Source organism: Rhopilema esculentum, chromosome 4, assembly GCF_057945365.1.
Source record: "Rhopilema esculentum isolate cy_ngs chromosome 4, ASM5794536v1, whole genome shotgun sequence".
Taxonomy (NCBI): domain Eukaryota; kingdom Metazoa; phylum Cnidaria; class Scyphozoa; order Rhizostomeae; family Rhizostomatidae; genus Rhopilema; species Rhopilema esculentum.
This window is the reverse complement of record NC_142818.1, coordinates 13624057-13646556: the sequence shown is the minus strand read 5'-3', so window position 1 is coordinate 13646556 and position 22500 is coordinate 13624057. Positions and strand designations below refer to the sequence as shown.

Below are 22500 nucleotides of genomic sequence, written 5' to 3'. Positions count from 1 at the left end.
TAAATATGGATTTTTATGGTAATTCAATAAAAGGCAACCTCAAATGGCAAAAATCAATGAATCGAGGGGGCCAATTCAAGGAGTTACGGTAGCAGTGTGGGCTTAGTCGAGGGATGGGCTTATTGACAATTTGTAGTCCTAGGATGGAGGCTTATTTGAGGGGGGGCTTTTTCGAGGGGGGGGGTCAATTTGAGGATTCACGGTAGGCGTGAGAGGGTTCCCGGTACTCAGATACTTTCCTCATCTACTGTACGATATTCTACCTTAGCACTTCTTTCTCTAGGTCTACAGCTATGAGAGCGGTTCAGTTCAGAACTACTAAACATCACTGAGCGAATATGGTGCGGTTGCCAAGCAATTCTAACATCCAACTGAGCAAGCATGTTGGGTTCTGCTCAATCACAGATTCAACTCATTTGACCAAAGCTTAAGAAGATTTAATGTTAAAGAAGGAAGAAACGCAGGATAGGCTGTCCGGCTGATTCTATGAATCTTGCAATGAGTAATAATATGATACAAGGTAATAGTCTACTATGGTAATAGCCAGGAACAATGCAAAACGACGAGAATCCAATGTTGGATAATATAATTTTAAAATTGATTCGATTTGTACAAATATTTCGCCAATAGAAATTTCAATATATTACTAGTATACTAATATTCTGTTTTATCAGTTATTATAAAATTCTATTAGACAACTTAGATGTTCGTCGTCGTTTTGTACTGTTCCTGACTTAAATTATTGCTTATTTCTTCGATCGATCACATCCATGATGTATCTGATTTTTCAGATCCCAGCAAAACCCAAATAAGAATCCCCTTCATTTTTCATCTTGTCTTCGAAGTTGTCACAAAATCGCATATCGCAGGCTTAATTTACCCATGTTTTCTTTCCGCGCAGTTTCACCGTCTTTGCTCAACTTAACACCGTACTGGATGTTATCGCACTATTTTTATCCAAAGACCCAGATTAAATCCCCATAACTGTACGTTGCCTTATTCTTTTCAGCACTGGAGGCCATTCTCTTTACTATTTAACACTACTTGGTCTTCAAGAAGCCTCTCAACCGATCGAATATGACACCCTCTTGGGCATTGTCGTCACCCAGTTCAATGTCAATGGTGAAAACAGGAATCCTTGACTCACTTATATCCTTACTGTGGTAAATTCCACTGCACCTATGCTATTCCTATTCTGATATCACCTACGACCTTCTGATTCATGTAAACAGTTAGGCAAATTGGAAACGTTTAAGGGGTTGTCAAATGACTCATGAAAATACGAGTAAGGAGACAGAAAAAAACGGAAAATGCCATCATTAACAACCAACACTCCCTGCATCTTATCCTCTGTACTACCCTGGCCCTGGGTTCCAGAACCTCCGCGAAGAAGTAGGTCGAAAACAATGTAAAGCCCCTGCACCTCTTGCCGACCTACTCTTTCACCAAGGCTCTGGTACCCAAGGAACCACTGTACCAAAGAACAAACCCCGTTTATGTTACGAAACAATTTTCAGGATTGTCCCGTTGTCTGGTCTATAAAAACCACCAATGATCTCTACTCCTTGATGAATCTCTACTCCTCGATCTCTACTTATTCAATGCATACAAAATGCATAAGAAGACATGAGAGGATGTAACAGGTAGATTGAAGAAACATCGAGCAAATGGGTTTTTCGGCTGCCATCCAATATTCTATCTGAAGATCTTTTTCAAAGGATGTTTGGGATAGTGGGTTTAGCCTAGCTATGAATTAACAGCAAATCGTTTAAATTCAGTTTGCGTATCTTATGGTCAGTTTAAACTAGATTAAATCCCTATTCAGTTATAAATTTAATTATGTTTTAAGTATTTACTCGTAATGTAATTGATTTTTTTATATGACTTTCCATGAAACAGATTTTATTATCTGTGGGGTTATGATATAGAAAAAGATAAAACAAATTTAAAAGGAAATTTGAAATAAACAATAGAATATAAGGCATATAGTATATAACAAGGTTTTCTAAAGAAAAAATTGTGAAATTCCACTTGATAAAATTGATAGAACGCTCATATCCCCCTAAATGTGGTGATGCTCCGTCGATTGGGGGTCAATTGTCGCTCCTGCCCCTTCGTCTTGTTTGCTTTTGGCAATCAACCTCTGCCACTTTTTGCAAGAAGAAGGGCTTGCTCCCTAAGCTGAAGCGCCATGAAAGAGGCCAGGCAGCTGGATACAGTTATTTTTTTTAATTTATTTAAGTTCGACCCATTTAATAATTAAGTACTTTCTTTTCGTAAAAGAAATGAATAAAATTTTTTTTCTCAACTGCTACGTTGATAGTTAACCATTGAACTTAACCAATTTCAGATCGAAAGACTGATGCAGGCTTTAAGATAGCTTGCAAGAAACGTCTTTCAAAACTTTCCTCTAACAAGGACACTAACGAAATGTTGGTATCAATGCATGACACAGCTTTTAGGAAAACAACTAGCGAGTGGGTGTCGTGGAAGTAATAAAGTTTAACGACAACTTGAAGCACCTTTCAGGGAGCATTCAGTGTTTAACTATCCTATTACCGCAAAGAACAATTTCTGGTATTGTTGCAGATCAATGAGAACGCAATTGAAACCGTTAAAATTGTTTCCAAGCCCGCTTTGCCACATAATAATTAACGTCAATTGACCGGTGCTAACAGCAGGTGTTCAAGAACGCTTTCTTCAAACCTCGTTCCCAAGATGAAATTCGTTTTTCTGGTGTTTGTTTTCATTTGATTGACTATGATATTCAATATGTGATATTCAACTTTCATCTAAAATGTACTCTTTGCTTTGATCAATTGTTTACAAAATTGAAAATATTACACACAACAACAAGTCCGCCAAATGGGATAGAGTGCCGACCCATAAAAGGTTATCACTGTTATATAACCATCCTTCGAACTATAACACTCCATTGTTATATAACCATTCTTCGATCGATAACAATCCTTCGATCTAGATTCTCGCCTTCTTAGTATCTAGAGCCACTGAAACAAGGGGGTTAATGGCACTAAGCTTCTTTCAAACTTCTTTACAAAGAAAAACATTTCAAGCAAAAATGACCAAAATTAATTTTCAGCAATTATAAGCAATTGTGTTGTGTTGAGCACTTAGGTTAAAGTTCGTAGTGTAATCTACAAAATTAGAGAGGATGGTTTCAACTACTGTGTATTTAATATTTAGTATGTAAAAGTAACGGAGAACTTGAAGTTACTTTCATATGAACGGAGGTTCATATATAAACGTTAAGGTGTTTAAAAATGAACCCTCGATAATTCCTAATTTGATGTCTTTAGCATAACATAAAGAAGATAAGTAAGGAGTTTAAGCTAAAAATTGTGATATAATAACTCTTTTGTTATCAAGCAATTTGATAAAAATATGTACGCTGTTGCACACCAGAAAGATTTTGCCCTGGCAAAAGTTGAAAATGTTGGGAACTGGCCCTCCGTTCCCGTAACACTAACATTACTCTCAAAGTAAGTCTTACCCACTTAGGCCCTTGCTTATTGTGTCCACAGGTTCATCGTTGTGTTGCCTAACCGTTGTGTTGTCAAAGAGAGCATGCACTTATTTTGTACAACACACTTTCGATATGCACACAAGCATTCCAGGTATATATAACAAATAAGGCAAATATGCAGACACCTCCCCATGTGCAACTGCGTACATATTTTTATCAAATTGCTTGATTACATAAGAGTTATCATGTCACAACTGTTAACTTAAACTCCTTACTTATTTACTTACAAAGATTTTCTTGCTAACTCAAAAGGAACTACCACACATATCCAATCAGTTAGAATTTTAGCGCTTGAAGTTTATAAAACACTTAACAACCTTAATCCTGTTTTCATGAAAGACTATTTTGTACCCAAAACAACAGGTCATAACCTTCGACTCAAAAACCCCCTTGACATTCCAAAAGCCAGAACTACCAATAATGGTATCAGATCATTAAGTTTTCAAGGACCTAAAATCTGGAATTCACTCCCGGAATCAATAAAGATAGCACAAAATACTAGACAATTTAAGAATTTGATCAAAACTTGGTTCCTTGAAAACAAGTGCGCATGCTCATTTTGCAGTAAATGAACTGTCTTATGCAATCCTTGAAATTGCTTCATGTTAGTCTTAATTAGTGTATATTCACTATTGTAAAAACTTACATTAAATAATTTACAGTACAATACAATACAATCCCACTGATTTCGTTACACTAGAGGTAAAATCACTTTAAACAAACATTTCTCAAGATGAGGATATCAAAGTTTCCCTTAATGCCATCAAAAGGCATTTTGGGAAAACTACTCCGCTGTATAAAGAATTCAATAGAATGGTGATATTTATTCTCAAACATAACTATATTGCCTTTACACTCTCATTTTTATACGAAAAATTTCATAAGAAGACGAGTTTAAAAATTGTTCAAAAGTTGAGAACAAATAAAGAACAAGCTGTGGCTGAGCTTCTGTAAAATGTTAATTTGAACGATGTTTCATCTCAAAAACGACGAGTTTTTGCCAACTAGGGGTTCTTCTTCAATGAACTTTCAAAATTGTCGCCAAAAAAGGATGTCTTACTCCTTTGTTGGCAAATGAGGCTTGAACACTTCCCTAGAGCCCAATAGCTAGTAATTGCACTACTTACCGTCTTATGATTTCAGAGCAAATTAAAAACAATCCAGCCTCAGATTTTCAAGAAAAAAAATTAAGAACAACCAGCCTGTACTGGTTCTCAAAAAAAGAATGTAATTGTAAATTTTATTAACCTTCTTTAGGGCACCGCAATGGGGAGACCATTTGCCCCAAATTATCCCAACATATTCATAAAAACAATAGAACAACATATCTCGAGAAATGTCTCGATGGAAGCAGATATTTTGGGAAAGATTTATCGATGAGATGACATAATTCTTATCTGGCAACACGAGCTTGAAAACTTACAGGAATTTATACAATACACCCGACATCATCCACTAAAAAAATACATTTTAAAAAGAGTATACAGTCGACTCCGCTGGTAGTCATCACTCCGCTTAAAGTCACACTACTGGTTAGAATGGCCAAATTTAGGCCCAAATAGCCTTGTTTACAGTGTTGCACTCGGTTTACAGTCACAAGTTTTCAAGCAACATTTGATGTGACTATGCTTAGAGGAGTGAGGCATGCTTCTATTTTGATGTCAAACCATGTATCATATGATTATAAAAAATATTTTTGTTATTGCCTATTTTTTTGCTCTAAATCAATTTTGTTGATATTTCAGATTACTTGCCAGATATTCCTAAAATGCAATATTTTTATTGTTTTAGACCCCCGAGCAGTCGTAGCATTCCACTATTTTCCATTACGTTTCACCGGTCCTGCTATATATTCTTCGAAGCCATAGGTCGTTAGAGAACTTCTAAGGAGAGGGGGAGAACAAATGAAAACAATCTGTTGGTTATCTTCACTGGTTCTCTGTCACCTTCTCCTCCTCTGATATATTTTGCCGGCTCATGCAACGTAAATGTAACGACCGCACTTTACCAGCCAAGCCAAGCATGATCGGATGGGAGTATACAGCACAGAAGACCAAACACTAGGTACAAAGTATCGAAACATACTTGAAGCAGTACTTTTGGAACTGGGCTGATGCAGGTGAATTGCAAGAATCAAACTAAGCAGTAATCCGAATCAAAGCGATAAAGATTTTGATTTTGGATTAAAAAGCATCCTACAGGACAGACAAAGATAAAGCTCTAGCCATTGCATGGAAGGATGGATATTTATTTGCAAATCACTTCAAATATCATTTGAAAACACGACACTTTAAAAATTGAACTTTGATGCATGTGGTGCCATGAATTTTTTAGTAAATTTCCGAAAAGAATGGAAACCCATTCATAAAAAGATGTTACATCAAGCAATTTTGCTAGAAAAAATTACTTGTATCCTCAAATCAATTTTATTCTCATGCCAGAAAGGCTAAAGATAATAAACTTGTGCAATATGCAAGTGAAGAAAGAAAATTAGTTCAAAACAATACAAGGCAAACGCTTATGTCAGTGGAATTAGCGACAACTCTGTTCCTCTCGGAAAACTGAATTCTCAAAGTCTCCATGCACCTCTTCCGTAAAATCTAGTTCTGCAGTTTTTAATTAAAATCTTTGGTCATCTGCAGCAGGGTCCACGCCACGAATTTCAAAGTTGAGGGGCAAAGTTCTATATATCGAATTTGAATTTAGTGCTTCATAACAGGGCCTCTACGGAAATATTTTTGCACACCAAAAAAGTGGGGGGGCATGGCCCCTCCGGTCCCCCGGTGGCGTCGGCCCTGTGCAAAAGACAGTCTTGAGTTTGTTCCAAATGGCAGTCATCATGGACTCATGAAGCTTAAAGGTTTAAGTCACAAACAAAGACTGACTGGGATAGGAAGAGGTCGGAAGTCCAGCTCAATAGAGTTGTTTGTAAAGTTGTCATTTCAAGAAGCAGTGCTAAGTTTTTCCAGTTCGCTCAGCCACAATCTAATCCTGCTATAATTATGTGTTCCACTCCATTGAATGAAAGGGCACAGGGTTATGAATCAGCCTTTTCCAACAAATGAAGCATGTCAGGGCTAAAAATCACCTATAACTATTTTTTAAAAACCTCTTTTACAACAGACTATGCACTTCTATTTACAAAGGAGAAGAAGCAGTGCGATACCAATGTAGAGGCTAAATTGTGGAAGGTACCCAGAGGTCTTGCCCTGTAAATGTTAGTTTTTAAAACACAAAAAAGATGAAATTGCATTCGAAATAAGTGGCAAACTCATAGTAGAGAAGAGGGGGACCAAGGTAAGCTACAAAAAGAGGCCACCCGCGCGTGTCTTGTTCCTGCATCCGGTGCTACCATCCGGTATGCTTTCTTCCAAAAAATGTCGTTGCGGTCTTTGATTCAGTTCCATTGATTGTAGGGCCTTTGTTGTAAATATTTTCTTTTTCAAAAATGTAAATTCACGAAATTGCAGGTTTGTCAGTTGTTAATTTCAGATCTTTTTAACAAACGAATTTCTTCAAAATGGTCATTTCCCTGTCTATGGCATCTTATCTGGTGTTGAACTATACAGAGAAACTCTAGAAACAGCAGTTCCCCGTATTTTTATTTCCTATAAATTTAGTACCCAGTCCCATGCTGAAACTCCAAGTCCTTATGTTGAGCAGGCGGGACCTTAGGGACAAAATTGCAATAACTGCAGTTTACATAACTGTGTCTGCATGGGAATGTTTCTGTTTCCGAGTTTTATAAAGGAGAATGTATATAAAAGAGACCTGTCTTTTCCGTTGGCAATTTGGTATCTGTTGAGTTAAGTTTGGCAGATATGAAAACAAAAGGAAATGCTGAAATTAGAAGTGAAATGCAAGTAGGAAAGCGTATTAAGTCCTTCAGCTTTTCAGCAATAGCATTGATAGAAGAACCATGCCAATGTGAACAAATTTTAGCCGTTTTCTTTGCTATATGTCGTTAATTCTAAAATGACCAGTTAATTTTGCTAGCATCAAATTCTGTAATGAACACTTTTCCTGGCAACGGTTCTTTCATGAACCTGACTGTGCGATACATGTGGAAATCTGAGAATCCAATTCTCGCATTCTGAGGTTCCTTTTGAGGTCTAATATTTTCTACAAAATGGAGCCACGCTGCCACTCGAATGAACGTTTTCCCGTGGAAGTTGCCTCGAATGAATGAGACAACAAAGCTTCTACGCAGTTTTTGAAAATTTGATACTGGCATCTTGATGCATCTTTTGAATGCACTGTGTGAAGTCTGTTGCCGATTGCCGCAATGTTGGTTTAAGAATTTACATGACAAGGCCAACTCTTTTCCCAATGCAAGAGTACAAAGCCTTAGAGCAGGTACGCGGGAGCCGTCCGTCTTGCTGAAATATGGTATACTAAATGGGAGAGGGGGGGGAGGTGATTGTTAAGCGTAAAAAAGCATGGAGTTTGCCAACTTTTTTAGCTGTGGCGTAAATAACGGGGTTTGTGTGGGAGGCGACCAATTTTGTACCAATTTTGTGATTTGTCATAAAATTTGCTAGTTTTGTGTAAATTTTACTCGAATTTTGAATTAGTTGAAATAATGCACTGTCAGGGATGCAGGAGGGGGCGTTGGGGGTCAACCGTTCCTGTGACCTTTTGATAGGAGGGGCAAAAGGGCTAAAGTGCCCTTTTCATAGAAGTGCCCTTGACGGCGGCTTTTTGTAGGAAGTCAACGAGATTCGTATGAGACACTGATTGTAGTGCCTTATTTATGTCCACATTTCTCAAAACTTGTAAACAAATTTCTTATGCCAAAATTTAGCCGATTTTTAAGATACCGACCGACAGAAGATGTTGGTAGCTGGGCATTATTTTTCAAATGCCTTTTGACTCAAGGCTGTCTCCCCCCTTGCCCTTTGGTCAAAATGATTTCTCGGGATTTACCGATTTCTACCATAGAGTGATTTGCTGCTCGAATTTTGTCAGCTAAGGGCCACATTGTTTAATATTGGTTATAAATTAAGTCTCTATTTGATTTTGAAGACCGGGACAGTGCCAATTTTGTGCCTGTGACAAGGTGTTTGAAAATGTTGTCCCAAATTTATGCAGTAATGTTGCGTAAGGTAAAACAAGGAGGAAGTCGATCAAAACCATCGCATTCCCCCAGTGGATATTCAATTTAAGAATAAGATATCATTATTAAAATTTGCTTCAAAGAATGCAATTTCCCGCGATTAAGAAGCATTAGATTATAAAAATTCAGGGCCGGCGAAACGTATTTGAAAGTGGAGGGGCCAAAATATCAAAGTCTTGGAAGGGCTTAGGAAAGGCCGCCACCATGGTTGATGGCAAGAAAAATTTCCGAATTATGGTGTCTTAGGGATGGCCAGAAATTGTATCTAGAATGGATTTTGACTGAAGGTGTCACATAGTCGCGTCTGTTGTGATGTTGACTTGAAATAGAAAAGTTTTGCAAAGTTTTAGAATAACTGCTATCATATGGCTCGTAATGAACCCTTTTTGTTAGATTTTAAATAAAATGGGGGAAAAGATGAATGAAACACGGATTAATAAAAAACATTAACGTTGAAATATCAACAAAAGAACTATCAACTAAAAATAAAAAGTTAAGCAGTTTTGTACAGTTAAGATATAACTTTTTAATATCTGATCTTAACTTTTTCGGAAATTAAGTGTTTCAACAAAAATTTGAAGAACCTTCCAACTGGGCTTCTCAAAATGAGTTTAAACAGAATTTAGAATTGCGTCGATATTTCTTTTTCTTAGTAGGAATGAATCATCCAAACTATCAAACTCTGAAGTTATCTTGATGATAATTTTTAAGAACAAATCTGCCCTTACTTTATTTATCATATCCTCAAAGAAGTTCTTTCCAGCTGTTTCTTTTCCTTCAACAGCTGATTTCTCTCTTATTCTAATGTTTCTGAGAAAGTTTCCGTTAACAAATAAACCTTGTGTGCCCAGGGGCGGATCCAGAGCAAATTTAAAGGAGGGCAGTTGGTAGTGGGGGCGCTGAAAAATTTTCAAAAATTGGTTACGAGAGTACGCTGTATACAACAAATTCAGATACCTTTTCAGAATAAACAACATAACTTTGAGGCAATCCTTGAAGCAAATTAACCTATCGGTCTCAGAAACTTTTTCACCTGATTCTCATTTTTCAGAAGGGGCGCACAATTTCCAAAAAAGGGGCGCCAGACTTGCTTCAACTCGTCGAGGGAGGGGCAACTGCCCCTAGCTGTCTCCGCTTAAATCCGCCACTCTGTGTGCCAAGTTTAGGCAATGGAAAAAATGAAACTCGTTCAATTTGTGCTGGCACCAAGTTATTCTGGATTAAGTTTCTCGATCTATTTGCTAAGCCAAGCTGTTACTCGTTGTAAAACTTAGATAAAGACATAGCAACCAAGGTAAAACTAAGGACACATCTAAGAGTTGCCTCACTCATTTGCCCTTTGACTCCAGGATGGAGGGTTGCCTCACTCATTAAAAAACTTTCTCTTGCTCTTCTCCCCAAAGTTAGGCAAACACAACGGTGAACTTGTAGATACACTGAGCAAGGGCCTTTGCGGGAACAACTTACCTTAAGAAGAATTTTAGTGTTACGGGGACTGAGGGCCAATTCCCAACATTTCCAACTTTTGCCACCCCCCCCCCCCAAAAAAGTATGAAGTGACGCCCCTGGCTGTCGAATATGGTAGGCCTGTACATTAGTAATCTTTATTTTGGAGGTAAGGTAATATCTTCTAACCGAAGTTCCGACCATTCAGATGGGTTTTTAAACTCTGTTTCCAAAGGAAAAAACCCAAGATTTAAAATTCTATGGATTGCTATTTAAAATTGGAGCTGAGTCAGGTTTGCATAAAGCCACAAAGAAACCCATGAAGGAAGCTTTTATGACATATGCATATGGCAAAATCCTATCCAATATGCCCTATCATCAAACGTAACCAAATATATTTTCCAAAAGTGGTTCCAGCTTTAAAGCCCGATGCAGTTATGCTCAAGTTTAACCTTTGTATGGATACTTTGCTAAAATTACAGCAAAGACCTCAAAGAGGATAAAAATTCCAATCTTGATATCAAATCTTACCACCAGGGCTATAGGTATTGTGACAGTCAATACCTAGGTGTTCGGACGTTCACTTACGTCAAAAAGCATTGGGACAAATTTGATAAAAGGGATTCGCTATTCCGGTTTGCAACGGAAACTTGTTCAGATAAGTCCTTTTTAAATAATCTAGGCCCACGTATCCCGAAAATGTGGTAAAAAGTTAAACTTCAAGATTTGAATCATAGTCATAAATACATTGGGTTCTCGCAATTTCCCTGTACATAACAGCAAAGTGTGCAAAAGGCAATTACTTTAGAGATGCCCAAACGAACTCATTTTTTAGATTCACATTTGCATAACAAAGAAATTGAAAAAGGAAAATTACCAAAACAAACTATTAAGTTTCAAATAAAGCTTACCGAATCAATGAAAACTTTACAATTTTATCAAACTATTGAATTTACTCAAGCTACAATTAAGAACTATTCATAAAAAGCCGGGAAAGTTGCATTATTGATTATTTTTAAAGCCATGTTTTTACTTATTTTTCTTAATCTAACTGTTTTACATGGCAATATAACGTCTGGAAAGAATTCAAACCTACACCCCTCACGAAAGTACCCGGACAGTTCGAAGATCGATTGCGCTTTCAGACAAAGACAAATTTAGGCTGGCAAAAACGACTTTGATATATTGCTTTTGAGAAACCCTTCCATAATAAACCAGAACATTAAAAGCTGCAAAACTTCTGCGCTTTTTATCCGTTGAATTTTTTTGTTAAAATAAGACGCCTTTGCGCTACAAGCCTTACGCAAATCAACTGATGTCAAATAAGCGGGGAACAGCAAAGTCAGGTGACTTGGACTCAGTTAAAATGGGCCAATAAAACGTGTTAAGATTGTAATGTTTTTAAAAACTGCTTCTTGAGACACAAATATTTTCGTATTTACTCTCTGTTGTGAATAATGTTTGCATGGAGATGAAACCTATCGATTATAAAACATGGATAACATTTGGTAACATTTTAGCAGATCATTAACTTTCTTGCAAAGAAGACACCATTCAGTGCAGAGCCATAAAGCCATATTATTTCTTTACCGCTGCAAGTCTTGCTGAAATCGGTTGGTACGAGGGTACATTCACAATTCTTTATCATTTACCTTGCAATATTTATCGACCGTTTTTAAAGTTTAATTGTTTGTGAACATTTAAAGAAATTTTGTGTAATGATGCAAACCAATTTTGATGCAAATTTGGTTAGTGCGGGAACTCTAAGAAGTTGGTATCGCGAGAGCTCTTTTGCTTTTGAATGTGAAAAATTTTATAGACTTGTTGTTTTTCAAATTTTTTTTGCATATCTCCAAAGCGGCAGTCTTTGTGCATCCAATGATACAAGCATTTTATTATAGCTTTTTCCCATCATATTATTTCTTATCGTTATTTCTAGACACTGCTCAAAAGCCAGTTCTTTCGTTTTGGCTGCTTACAAGAAAAAATTCGAGGAAATTGATAGAAACATTTTCATTAAAATTGACTTTGAAATTTTTAAACAAATTTCTCTAACAACAAATTCACAACTGAATTAGAAACTTTCCGGATACTTTTGTGAGGGGAGTGTATTACTTCGCAATTCTCGAATGTTATATCGAGAATTATTTCCGTAGGCAACTGCATCTAACTTGATACTATAGGTCGAGATATCTTTGCTGGAGATATCTCGTACCGGATCCTTGCTTTTTTCTGTAGATTGGAAGCTACTCGTGTTTCTGAGAACATACCTGAGAATAGTGCATTTTTCTGTTTTTACCTGTTTTGTCTCTGGTTAGGTGGCAGAACAGGGTTGCTTCATAACTGCCATAGCAACTTTTAATTACCAACCCACAATTCATTAGGAGAAGTTGAATGACATTTGATGATTGGACCCAGACCCCTTCATTCCATTTGCATGTATTCACCTTGAGGGCCGACATCATAATAGTAACTGTTTTAATTTGAGAAAAGTTTTGTCATCTTCAACCTTGTATACATAAACAAATTGGAGCGAATGTTAATCAGTGTTAAATTTCAGAATCTGTCAAGCTCCCCACGGATATGGAGTAAGGTTTGCCAAAGTCATGCACGCAGTGGTTGACTGTTTGATGGGCCTACTTTGATGTGAGAGTTGTTGCCGCTACAAATCCTGGTTTGACCTTTCTTGTCGCCGGAAAAGCTGCTTAACATGTCTCATGCCGACAGTGGTTTCTGAATTCCATATGAAAACATTATGAGCAAGAAGGCAGTCGTGTTTTGTTCTTACTATGGGCTGCGATAGCAGCCGACTGAGGAAGAAAGAGGAGCCAGATCGCCCTGAGTATTTGGAACCGAAGAAAGTGATATCAACACAGCCCAAGAAAACACTCAACGGCGGACAAAAACAGAACACGACAAGGGGAAAACCGCCGAAATACCGAACCAAAATCGACTCTCGAGTTCTTGCCAAGTACGATGTAAAAGCTTTGATTGGCAAAGGCTCATTTAGCGATGTTCTTCGCGTTGAAAACAAACTTACAAAACAACCTTATGCCGTGAAGATACTGAGGTTAAAAAACCAGCATAGCAAAGAAGTGTCGCAGTCAGAGCTTCGTGCCTTGACTCGAGTAAGGCATCCTTATGTCATCCAACTTATGGAAGTATTTGAATCTAAAGAGTGTGTATACCTTGTTATGGAGCTCGCCACTGGTGGAGAATTGTACGAGAGGATAAAAATGAAAGGTCATTTGACGGAAAAGGAATCAATTCGCATATTGCAAATGGTTTTAGACGGTGTCATCTACCTTCATAGTAAGGGTATTACACATCGCGATTTGAAACCTGAAAATCTACTCTTTTACCACCCTGGTCAAGACTCAAAAATCTTAATTACCGACTTCGGTTTTGCTAAAACGGCAACAAGCGCTGAGGACAAAACCTTGTTCACAACATGGTGTGGCACGCCGGAGTACATCGCACCGGAATTGCTGTGCAAGAAACCTTATACAAACTCAGTGGATTTATGGGCGATCGGCGTAATTACATACGTGATGATAAGTGGACACCTTCCCTTTGCTGCCGAAACACCTTCGAAATTGTACCAACAAATTGTGCGAGCCAAATACTCCTATTCAAGAGAGGTAAAATTCAATCACTGTTTGTTTTTGTTTCCATTCATCGACTACTGCATTCACGTTTAATGCGTTTAAGTAAGGCTTTCTGTACAGCTTAGAATTTCAGCTTCAAGCCTTGATCTTCACGCCATTCGAATTTAGGGGCATTAAACAAGCACTTACCACTATGTTATTTTAGGACATAAAACAGTATGTAATTTGCTGACGCTAGTTCAGTAAATGCTCAGTTTCTGGATGGGGAGAGATTGTGCAGTATGAGGTAAGCATTGCCAATTAAAAGGCAAGTCAGCCTGGATTTCTTGCAAAAGATGAAATCCCATATTAATTCTGTTATTTTTTGGCTCATGGTATCAGTGCTATGCAGTGATACCATGAGCTAATTTTTTTTCAAGCCTGAAGTAGGCTTTGTTGATAGTTTGTTATAGGGTTTTTTTTCTCGTCAACATCACATAAGGAAGGCAGTGACACAAATTGATTTTTGGTTTCAGCTTTGATCTGGGGCTGTTCGTATGGGAAATTATCATCCCACCTGCAAGGATGTAAATTTTAGTCCTAGTATCACCTTATCCTATTTTCTTGTATAAATTTGTTTGCTGTTAATATGGTAAGGTATGCAGCACTGCCTTTTACGAATGGTTATTTGGATATTAGCTGAGTTAATGGGTTGGCTGGGAATAGTTATCTGTATGAATGAACAGGGTATCCCACCTACCAGAAGGAAAATGTGAAACTCCCATTGCACAGGAATCTTTGTGACAAAATTAGATCATATCAAATAAATTTCCTTTTCTACAAAAATGAAAAGGTTTTCTCAAGCAATTTTTGGTGGTACAAGATATTAAAATCACTTTCTTGGTCCAACCCTTTTTGGAGTTTAGAATGTCAGAATAATTAATGAAAAGCTCTAAGCTTGGCAATATTAATGCTAACCTGGTTATATATGTTTCAATTAGCATTTCTAGGTGGCAATATTCTTATTTACTCTAAGCAATATTCTAAGCAGTGTTTGAAGAGAAGCTTAAGTATATATAAAAACGTTTACTTTTCCAAAGCCACTTCTAAAAATTTTGTCAGGTGATCACAAGCCAAAAATTTTCTAGCTTATCCCAAAAACAGCATAAAATTTTCTTGTAGATATAGACCTTAGGACATAGATTTTAAAAAAGGGTTGTTGTCAAAGTGGAATGAAGATAAGTGGGTTTTTTTAAATAGAAACATATTTTTGTCTCATGATATATTTCACATCTAATGTGCTCCATTGATTAAACAAGTCGTAAAGCCATAAGTATGTTTCTCTTGGTTCTCACAAATTTTATGAGAGAATTGGTGGTGGGAGGATATAGGTTAGTTTATTTATTTATTTTCAGTCTTTGAGGGGGGAGGCTTAAATGAGAGAGGGCTAATCAGAAAGAGAGGGCTTATTAAAAATTTGAAGTAAAAAATATTATTAAAATATCCTTGTATATAATTTTGTTAAAAAAATGTCTTACAAATATTCGCAGAAATCTTTGCTGGCAGCTTCGAAAGTCTAACAAATCAATTATAGGGTCCTCATCTTCATCAAAATCACTAGGATCAATTGATCACCCTGGGACATCTTCTAAACAAATTTCGACTGACTTTTTAGGTGCACAAGTAAGTCTTTACATGGGCCGTATTTAATGCACATGATTTTATTATCATCACACCCGTTAAGAGACCCAGTAAATGCGCATGTTTTCCATGTTTGACAACAAAGGCTTAAAAGAGAGTGGGGGCTTATTTTAAGGTTTGGCTTGATAAGGAGGAGCTTAATAGAGAGGAAGGCTTAATAGAGAGAGGGGGCTTGATAGAGCTTTTACGGTAAGTATCCTTGGTGAAAAAGGTATGATTTCTGAGAAAGTTTATGGCAGGGGTGGACACTTGGTCAGATATTGGGGGGAGGAGCAAGCCTATTGTTTTGATTAGATGATGTTACATTTCCCCATTGTTGTAGAAAAAAAGACCGTTTCCCTCCAAAGTATTGGGCAGAGCAACCAACCCCTCACCCCCCAGGTGTCCACCATTGGTTTTTGGTGCAAGAAAAAATCATCCTCCAGGTTCAGGAGCCTTTTTGGTTTGGGAGGCAATGGCAGGATTCTTCTTGCATTAACTTTATAATTTGAAGTAAGGTTCAAACATCATTAAGGGGGTTTTAGAAAAAGGGTACGCAAACCACTAAATAATTTTAGTGGTACGCAATAATTTTAGTTTTGAAGTTCACAAAGTTTATCTTGTCAAAATTTAAGCTCAAAGATCATTCCATGTGAACTCAACATGGGAAGAACATAGACCACTCTCTGTTTCTTTGAATTGGGCCCATTGATTGATATCATTAAAACATGAAGGCTGTATTTTTTTATCCTTATCTGGGCTTCCCTCTCCTCGCTATTTCTTACCTCTTTCAAATTGATTTGCAGCCCACCTCCCTGTAAGACAGCAGAAACATATTCTGTGGTAAATAGATAAATATTCAGTTCAGTTCTTTTTGTTTTAAATTCCACTACAAACAAATACTCAAAATATTAAACAACATAAAACAATTAGAATAATTTCATGCAACAAATTATGAATAAAAGCATACAGATAAAAACAAATCAAGATGATATTAGCTATAAGAGAATTTGTATGAAGGGAATTTTTAAGTAGGAGCTCTCTTAGTAGCTAAGCTAATCAAGGAGAGAGCACCCGCTTGTTTTTACAGTTGATGTATAATGTTAAAACAAGTTTGGACTTCTTTACAGTTATACTAAAAATATAATAAATTTATTAAATAATAATTGCAATAGATATTTTTAACATATCCATTTCAGATGGTTTTGCGCAGTATGAATATTTTCAAACAAATCCAACTTTTAAAAACTAAGGAAGTTAATCAAAATATAATTTTCCCCAGTTTCTTGATGGTATGGCTCCTATAATCTCCTCTGTAAGAATTTTCCAATGTACAAAGTATCATTTGATATAGTTGTGCCAAGAATCTGCTTAGTGTATTTTTCATGGGTCCTAAAATATTTCATAAAGATAAAGATTCCCTATGGAATGCCTCTCAGGTTTCTTAGTTGTTTGTAGTTGATTATCAACCTGTCTCATTTTTCCTCTTTTTAAACCTATCCTAAAAGTCAATTAAAAGTCACACATATATAGCTGCAAGCATAGTTTCAGTTATCCTGGAATGTAAGCTGTACTCTTCTATTTCCAAAAATCAAAATTTATTTTTTAATCATCTTACAGTCAGAATCTAGGTATATCCCAAGTTTTACATGGTAGCTAGAGATTATATTATTCAGAGTTAAATCATTAAGATCACGCTGTTTCCCTCATTTTCTAACTTCTATTCTGTTGTTCATAGTCAGATGGATCATCAGTATTGGCATCAACCCGACAAAAGCAGGAATCTTTGTCAGATCATAGATTGTCACCATTTTAAAGATATGTCAGCTAGAAGCTTGAATACTAACCATTAATGTTGACCTTTCTCAGCAATAATCTTATATAAGCAACAGTTTTTTACAGCCCCCCCCCCCCCCCCCCCACCTTAATATGATCCTAACAAATGCTTTCTGAAAATTAACTTTCAAATGATTGACATTAACTAATCTTAACAAATGCTTGACCCATCTTATTTATTTTGGAATGTCATTTTGATATGAATGTGAAATCTCATTTGCAAAGTAATTTGGTGGTGATTCCAATCAAGCTTTTTTGTTGGCACAACCATTATGATCTGTGTTGTATTTGTTTTATACATTATAAAACAATAATCAGGATTACTAACATTTAACTTGGTACTTAAAACCAGCACGAAAATAAATGATCAAAATGGTGATTTTCCTTATCAATGCATGTATGTATTGATAGCATTGAAAAAGTAACTTAAAGGTAATGTGTCCAGCTTAAGCAAGCGACTCTGCGGGGGCTTTTAGAAACATGTGATTTTTCATGTCATCGTCCCAGTCATTACAGTCATTCTGTTTATCTACCCTGCTGCGAGGTTAGCTTTTCATGTGAACAGTTTTGCATCGCAAGAATACTAACCAATCGCAAACTGTTATTTTGATGGGTGGCTTGACAAGTTGGGTATATGCAGCCCTTTTATATGGACACATTACTTTTAAAGGCATTTTACACAGTAAAAGTCGCTTACAGCCACTCGATCACGAGCGGTTGACCAATCAAATTGCACGAACACGGTGAAATCCTAGAGCAGCGCGCAGTGGTTTCACGTGACTAGTTTTAAATTCCTTTCTTGTGCGCTTGCTCTGATCAATTTGGCCTAAGTTTTTTTGGATTCTAGGTACTTGTGCATGTCAAATACCTTTAAAAGGCAGTTGTTCCACAAGCGTTGAGGCACCTGTTCCTTTCAGTGGCATGTCTACTTTTTGATAGACCTGTTCTTTTACTAACTTCATTTTTTCATCAATGTTTGTGACCTGTTTGATGAGGGTAATTTTAACTGCTATAGTCATTTGAGTGTGTGAAGGGCATTGAGGTTGGAGGATGCAGTGGGTAATCATGATCTTATGATATTTTAAAACAGCATTATCGCTTATTATCAGGAAACGTCTCAAAATCACATCTAAATCTGGTCTCAGCCCTTACTCTCACCGGCTAAAGTACAGGAAATCGGTTGTATAACGTACTCTGTTTAGGCCATGCCGATTGATCAAATATTTTCACAGGCACTACTGGCGAACAACATTTTACCTGTTTCGCATCGTTATGACCGAAGTCGTTTTTCGTTTCAAGTGCATGATGCAAATTCGTCTGTAACTTGTTGGCGAGGTGGAAGGTAGTCAAAGAAGGGTGGCCATTTGTTCGATTTTTTAATTTCCGCTTGCACAAGAGAATCTAGTAACAACGTTGGTAGCCTCTGGTATTTGCCAGAAGGATTCCCTTGGCGTCAGCGGCGGCACTCCTCACATAATGGATTTAAATATCTTCACGGTAGAATCATATTCCTGTTAGCTACATGTTCATTTGAATGGACTCTAGAAAATGTTATGCTATGCATAAGAAGGTCGTCATTTTATTATCCTCTTTAAGCATAGGCGTCAAATCTTGATTGGCTGCGAAAGGAATCGCCAAAGCGGCAATCCCCATCGATTTGAACCAATCAAATTGCGAGAAATGACAAATTTTAGAATTTTGACCACCCCTTCTTCAAAAAGGTCCTGATGCTAAGATTCTTGGAGAAATTTGCTTTAATTTTGCAGAAGTGTCGAGGAGGCCTGTGGGCACATTTCCAGTGTTGGCTTTTTCGCGATCTCATTTTAAAGAAAAGTTATGGCCATTAAAACATTAACATGATATTTTAAACATACCTCTGTCTTTTTACAACAATCATTCAAACTAAAATGATCTTAAAACGCAATCTAAAAATATTATTTAGCTATCACTGCAAAATAATTCCTTACGAAATATGCTAGTAAGGGTTCACTTTATTAAAAAGACATTTTCCAGCCTACTTTGATGTTCAGCTTCACGAAACTCAAAGAAGTGTTATCGGATGCATTTACGAGTTTTAAATCAATAATATAAACTTTAAAATTGAAGCCAACAAAATTCAATTTGGAAATACAATACTTACATATTTAATCGCAGATAATTCCATAATAACATTTTATATTTACATCATGTCGGCTTCAACACAACTGATTATTCGACGAATGTCACGTCAGGTGCATGTGTTCATGTTCTGGCGGGAAAAAATTTACTGGAGGCGCCTTCGTAACAAGAAGTTTGAGGCCCTTCATTTTTCACGTAACGTCGCAAGAGTAGGTTGTTTTACGAAATTCTGCGATAGTTGGTTGTTCTTTTAAGGGGTCGTTCTCATATCACATCAACAGGAAAGGGGAGAGCGGAAAATGTAATAAGCTACTTTTCAGACATTGTGGGAGGGGTTTTTTATAGGTATAGAAGGTAAAAACTAAAAAATTAATGTTTGAATGAAATTGTAAAATCCAAAATGGAAAAATGAGAAAAAAGGAGATAAGGCAGAAGCGGACTGGCCCACCGGGACACCGGGAAATTTCCCGGTGCGCCCTCTGCTCCAAGTTATTTTTTTCCAAAAACTTGAAAACTTTCAAAAAGCATATAATCTTCGCACAGAACTAAAATTGATTACAATCATCAATTGACCTCCTATTCAAAGTACGTTTGCATAAAAAGTTTAGCTTCACCTTCAAATTGAGCAAAATTAAGGTCAATTGCAAAGTTTCCCAATCTTTGCTATTGTTAATTAATATTAAAAAGACAAAATGTTGGTCAGCAAATTCTGCAAAACCTTGTAGAAAACATATTTTGTTATGAAAATGACATTTTGAACATACAGCTTTGTTGTCTGAAACTCCTCAGAGTATAAAATGTCAAAAAATGGTCCAAAATAACAAGATAGAAAATTCGGTTCACAAATGGGTATTCGTTCTCCATCTTGTTCTTTCAGACCCTAATTCTGACATTCTACACTCTGAAGAGGTTAGGAAGTTTATAGTATAGTTAAATTGTTTGCTTTTTTCAAAGCAATTTTCAAATTTGGTAGCGCCAAAAAATTGTTCATATTTTGTTTTATTGACAGCAGTAAATGTGGTAGCAGTCAAAGCCTACTTTCACTACAATACAATATTATGATTCGATCTTCTGTACCAGTCTTTTACAACCACTGTGCTACGGCACATTAGTGTGCCATGACATATTGTTTGGAGTGCCGTTGAAAAATCTTAAATTTCACCAAATTGGTTTATAAAACAGACCCAGGTTTCACATTGAGTAAATGAAAATTTTCGATTTCATTTAAAAATACTTTTTCATTTTGTTTAATATAATTTTTACTTGTGTTTCCTTGATTCCTTATGTTAATTTGATCCCTTAAGTTAATTTAAGATAAGCATCGGCTGAGATCAAGTGCCAATGTTTAGTAAGGACGGAATCTATATTTATAGTTTTGATGTCGAATGGGACAACAAAAGGTAGGACTTGTGGTTTTGGTAAAGGGGGTTCGAAGTTGAGGTAGTGCTGGCCCCCTGTCTGGGTGCCCTGAGAGGTGGCTTTATTGTTGGTAGGGTTTCCTGGGAAGAGGAGCTCATTTTGGGTGACATATGTCAGTTTACTTAATTCGGTGGTGATGTCCTGAGATTCATAACCTCTTATGATTAGATTTTTTCAAAGTGTTTTGAGGAGTTTGTGAAGTTCATTGTTGTCGGTGATCAAACGTCTGAAGCAAAGTGCTTAGCTGTAAATAACACTTTTTTTACACGAAGGTGGGTGGAAGGATTTAGCATGTAAAAAGGTGCATATATCAGTGGGCTTCACGACTAGGGGGCTTTCCAGGAGTCCACTTTTATTGTTAAGATAAATTGTGGTGTCAAGGAAATTATTTTTGCTCTAGCTTGTTGTGCTTCAAATTTAATCGTGTTGTGCACATTATTGGTATCAGCATGGAATTATGTGAGGGAAGCTTCATCATATTGCTTATCATGAATAGATCATCGATAAATCGTTTCCAGAGTAGAGGTTTCTTCCCCTCGGGGGCTGTGGAGAGGATATTTTGTTCAATAACAGACATTAAGATGTTTGCAAAGTTTGGGGCAAAAGGGGTACCCATGGCAGTGCCATGTGTCTGTAAATATGGCTGTCCATTGAAGGAGAAATAATTTCCTTTTGATATAAATTCAAACATTTGTTGTAGGTGTGTGGCTGGTAGAGGTAGTCCCGTAGCATAAAAATAGATTCACATCTAAATATAATTTGGAGAAAATGATTGGTGTCTTTGACGTATGAGGGTATAGTCTTAACAATTGGTTTTAAGAAGTGGTCCAGAAATTTGGAGAGTTTCTCAGTGGGTGAGCCACACCCCGAGATTATTCATGCTCCCGTACTCTGTACGCCTCTGGAATTGTTTTTACTAGTCTTGAAAATGTATCTTGGAAATACGGAAGTTGCTTTTCGTAAAACAACCTACTCTTGCGACGTTACGTGAAAAATGAAGGGCCTCAAACTTCTTGTTACGAAGGCGCCTCCAGTAAATTTTTTCCCGCCAGAACATGAACACATGCACCTGACGTGACATTCGTCGAATAATCAGTTGTGTTGAAGCCGACATGATGTAAATATAAAATGTTATTATGGAATTATCTGCGATTAAATATGTAAGTATTGTATTTCCAAATTGAATTTTGTTGGCTTCAATTTTAAAGTTTATATTATTGATTTAAAACTCGTAAATGCATCCGATAACACTTCTTTGAGTTTCGTGAAGCTGAACATCAAAGTAGGCTGGAAAATGTCTTTTTAATAAAGTGAACCCTTACTAGCATATTTCGTAAGGAATTATTTTGCAGTGATAGCTAAATAATATTTTTAGATTGCGTTTTAAGATCATTTTAGTTTGAATGATTGTTGTAAAAAGACAGAGGTATGTTTAAAATATCATGTTAATGTTTTAATGGCCATAACTTTTCTTTAAAATGAGATCGCGAAAAAGCCAACACTGGAAATGTGCCCACAGGCCTCCTCGACACTTCTGCAAAATTAAAGCAAATTTCTCCAAGAATCTTAGCATCAGGACCTTTTTGAAGAAGGGGTGGTCAAAATTCTAAAATTTGTCATTTCTCGCAATTTGATTGGTTCAAATCGATGGGGATTGCCGCTTTGGCGATTCCTTTCGCAGCCAATCAAGATTTGACGCCTATGCTATCCTCTTTATATCTTTGCTAATACATCTGTTTAGCAAAGGCTTCCTC

At 36.8% G+C, this 22500-nt stretch overlaps 1 protein-coding gene across 1 annotated transcript in view; it reads left to right on the top strand.

The window, feature by feature from the left end:
* Window positions 1-12525: 12525 nt before the first annotated feature.
* LOC135690767 (uncharacterized) overlaps window positions 12526-22500 on the top strand; it is a 25039-nt gene continuing 15064 nt past the window's right edge. Inside the window, exon 1 of the mRNA XM_065208421.2 lies at window positions 12526-13747. Coding sequence (XP_065064493.2) covers window positions 12896-13747 — 852 coding nt within the window. The 5' untranslated portion in view covers window positions 12526-12895. The remainder of the gene's footprint in view (window positions 13748-22500) is intronic.